The sequence below is a fragment of the Hypomesus transpacificus genome, unplaced genomic scaffold (assembly GCF_021917145.1).
Source record: "Hypomesus transpacificus isolate Combined female unplaced genomic scaffold, fHypTra1 scaffold_52, whole genome shotgun sequence".
In the NCBI taxonomy this organism is placed as follows: domain Eukaryota; kingdom Metazoa; phylum Chordata; class Actinopteri; order Osmeriformes; family Osmeridae; genus Hypomesus; species Hypomesus transpacificus.
In genome coordinates this window covers 1,029,457-1,033,123 of record NW_025814031.1, presented here as the reverse complement: position 1 = coordinate 1,033,123, position 3,667 = coordinate 1,029,457, and the positions used below count along the sequence as shown (strand labels likewise).

Sequence of the window (3,667 nt, the reverse complement as noted above, 5' to 3'; positions counted from 1 at the left end):
TCACTTTTCAATTAGATAGTTCCATAAATGTAACCCATCTCCATCATTTTCAGCAGGGTGACGTAATTTTCTTCATCACACCGCCAGCTGTCTCGCTCACACGGTAGGGAAAAAACAGATCACGAGGACACCGCCGCCATGTTAGCTACCTTGCCAACGGCCCTGTGGTCCACAGGGGCAACAGATGTTTGTCACTGTCACGCCGTAACACCTATTACATTCACGTTTGACTGCCCCTTTCCATACTATATTGACCATAGCCAATACCGACACAAACCAGAAGCCGAGGCCGGCGTGGCTGACACAATAGCTGGCCTGTTGAGAGTAGGGGTTTTGGTTCCATCAACCTCTCGGTGGAATACACCCATTCTCCCCGTCCCCAAACCAGGCACCGACAAATACAGGATGGCTCATGACCTACAACGCATCAATCGAATTGTTACCACTCCAACAGTCTCTGTTCCAAACCCCTACACCTGTATGGCTGCAGTAGGCCCTCAACATCAGTGGTTTTCATGTATTGATTTGGCCAATGCGTTCTTCTGTCTCCCCCTGGCAGAGCATCTTCGCCACATTTTCGCATTTACATTTCAAGGCCGTAAATACGAGTACACTGTTCTCCCTCAGGGTTTCGTTTTATCGCCGGGCGTGTTCAATCAGGAGCTACGCAAACTTTTGCAAGATGTGCCACTACCGGACGGGGTGGTTTTACTTCAGTATGTGGACGATTTATTATTGGCGGCCACCACGCCCCGCAGCTGTCTGGACGCCACTCAGACTGTTCTGCGTCATTTGTTCAATTGCGGGATCAAAGTATCGAAGTCTAAACTCCAGTGCTGCCGTCGCTCCATCACTCTTCGGACGTGTTATATCGGGGGAAGGATCAGGAGTGTCCGCTGCGCATCGTTCGTCAATTCTTCAGCATGACAAGCCTCTCACGGTCAAGGACATGCTGTCGTTTTTGGGGTTGACAGGTCTTAGTCGACAGTATGTCCCCGGGTACGTTGACAGCACAGCCCCCTTACGCACCATCATTAATGCCCAAGGCCTTCCGGCCGAGGAAGCTTTTATCAAATTGAAACAGGATCTCGCCCGCGCGGCTGAACTGGCGCTCCCGGACTACACGTTGCCTTTTTATTTGGATGTTTCTGAAACCACCCTATCGACGAATGGGGTGTTGTTTCAGAAAAAAGAGGGTGGCAGGAGAGTACTGCTATACCTCAGCGTAATGTTTGACAACACAGAGAAACGACAGCCATTATGCACAAAACATAGCAAAGAGTAGCAAAACTACTTCAAAAATCGGCTCACATAGTTATGGGCCACCCAATCACGGTACTGACGTCACACTGAGTTATGGCCTACATCAATTCAAACATGTTCACATTAACAACAAACAGGCGCATCAGGATCGACAATGTATTAGGGGCACCAAATGTAACATACACACATGAAGGGATCAATATGGCAGAGGGAATGACAGGGGGAGAAGGTGACAGTCATGTATGTGAACACAGGGTGCAAAAAGAGGTCAAGGTGCGACCGGATCTAGGTGCAACACTATTGGCAGAAGCAGAAGAGGTACTGTTCACGGATGGTGGGTGTTGTTACAGACATCCGGAGGAAGGGTTAAAAGCTGCATGGGCAGTAGTGAGACAGACAAGAGAAGGTTTTGAAGAAGTCGAATCGGGACGAGTGGTAGGAAAGGAGTCAGCACAGCTGGCTGAACTAACAGCCATGATTAAAGCTCTCGAAGGAGCTGAGGGCAAAACTGTAAATATTTTCTCTGACTCAGCATATGTAGTGGGCGCACTCCATGTGGAACTGAGTCAGTGGCTGCGGGCAGGGTTTTGACAACCACGGGTATACCAATTAAACATGAAAAACAAATGAGACAATTGTCTAAAGCTGTCCTAAAACCAGTTCAAGTTGCAGTAATGAAATGTAAAGGACACGACGGGTCTCAAACAAAGGTGGCCCTGGGGAATGAAGCAGCAGACGCAGCGGCCAAGAGAGCTGCTGGTTATCTCCCAATGTATATAATGGTTTCACAGGAGATGAAACCGGATTTGATGACACAGGTAATCGAGGCTCAAGAGGCAGCCTCTCCACAGGAAAAAGAGGTGTGGAGACAAAGAGGAGCACAAAAAGCCCCCTGTCTGGTGACAGGGGCGGTGGAAGGTCAGACCCTTCTATGGAGGGGCCCGGACGGGCGCCCAGCTCTGCCGGCAGGTATGCGACAGGGTGTATTTAAACAGAGTCATGGGTTAGAACACGCAGGATATAAAGAGATGATGGTGCGTCTTACACATTGGTGGCACCCTCATCTACCAGCCATGGTGGCTAACTATGTGGCTGAATGTCGAGTGTGTCAGGAGTATAATGTCAGACCAACTCTGAAACCACATCAAGGAATGTTTCCACTACCAAAAACCCCAGGTCAGGAAATAGTTATTGATTACACCGACATGATAAACACTGTACGTGGTCATCGCTACCTTCTCGTAGCAGTGGATGGGTACACAGGATGGCCTGAGGCTGTCCCCACAAAACATGAGGACGCAAAATCCGTTTGTAAATTTTTGACTAACACTTATATTCCGTTCCATGGGTTTCCTAAACGAATCAGATCAGACAATGGGTCACACTTCAAAAACAAACATCTTCAATTGGTAGAACGAAGTCTGGGGTTGGTGCACGCGTTTGGGACAGTGTATCACCCCCAGTCACAGGGAAAGGTTGAACGCATGAATCGAAATCTGAAATGCAAGTTGGCCAAAATCTGTGCAACAACTAACATGAATTGGGTAGATGCTCTCCCTATTGCCCTAACAACCATCAGGAGTTCAGTGAACACCTCTACAGGATTCACCCCATATGAACTTCTGACGGGGCGTCAGTTTCCGGGACCGGGAGCTGGGCTGGACCTACTGGAGGCGAAGGGTGAGTTGGCGCATCAACCATACTATGATCAGCTGTCTGCTCTGGTATCATCCTTCTCTAAACAGGTACAGGAGAAACAGGGGACAGCACAGGATCCAGTCAAGGCCTTCACCGCTGACTGGGTGTGGGTGAAAGCCATTAAGAGGAAGTGGACAGAACCTCGGTGGACAGGACCATTCAAGGTCATCGAGAGAGCCTCACACGCCCTAAGGGTGCTGGGGAAAGGGAGTACATGGTACCACTGGAGCATGTGTTCTGCTGCTCCAGAACCCAGTCGTACTTTGCAGGAGTTGTTGAAGGGCCAGGAGGGCCAGTGAACCTTTTGCTATTGCTACGATTGTGAGAGTCCGTAAAAGAGGGTTACGACTCGGTTAAGAGTGTTACTGCTTGACCATACTAGAATTGTACTGGACTAAGAAGGTTTTCGCTATTTTACTTAAGAGTGTGTTATATCTTTATCAACATGAAGTGTGTTACAGGTTTAGCCTGGCTGGGACTGCTCTGCTTAGTCATAGGCTTTCAAGTATATTATTATTTGTATTTACCACAGCCGTTGGAGAGACAGGCGAGACAGAACAATCCACCGGAGGTTTGCATAACTGCCTACAAGGGCATCGAATTGAATTACACCAGGGGAAGTGCCACCACGTTCACCTTTGACCTCTGTCACGTCATCAAGTAAAGCGGTCAGAACGGCTTATGGAGGGGGTATGACCTGGAATGA

General features: G+C 48.8%; 1 protein-coding gene across 1 annotated transcript; it reads left to right on the top strand.

The window, feature by feature from the left end:
* Positions 1 to 1,177: 1,177 nt before the first annotated feature.
* Positions 1,178 to 3,299, top strand: LOC124465518 (protein NYNRIN-like). Its single transcript, XM_047017352.1, is given in 2 exon segments — positions 1,178 to 1,849; positions 1,852 to 3,299. Coding segments are annotated over 2 exon segments (1,902 nt in total). The 5' UTR covers positions 1,178 to 1,356; the 3' UTR covers positions 3,261 to 3,299.
* Positions 3,300 to 3,667: the final 368 nt, after the last annotated feature.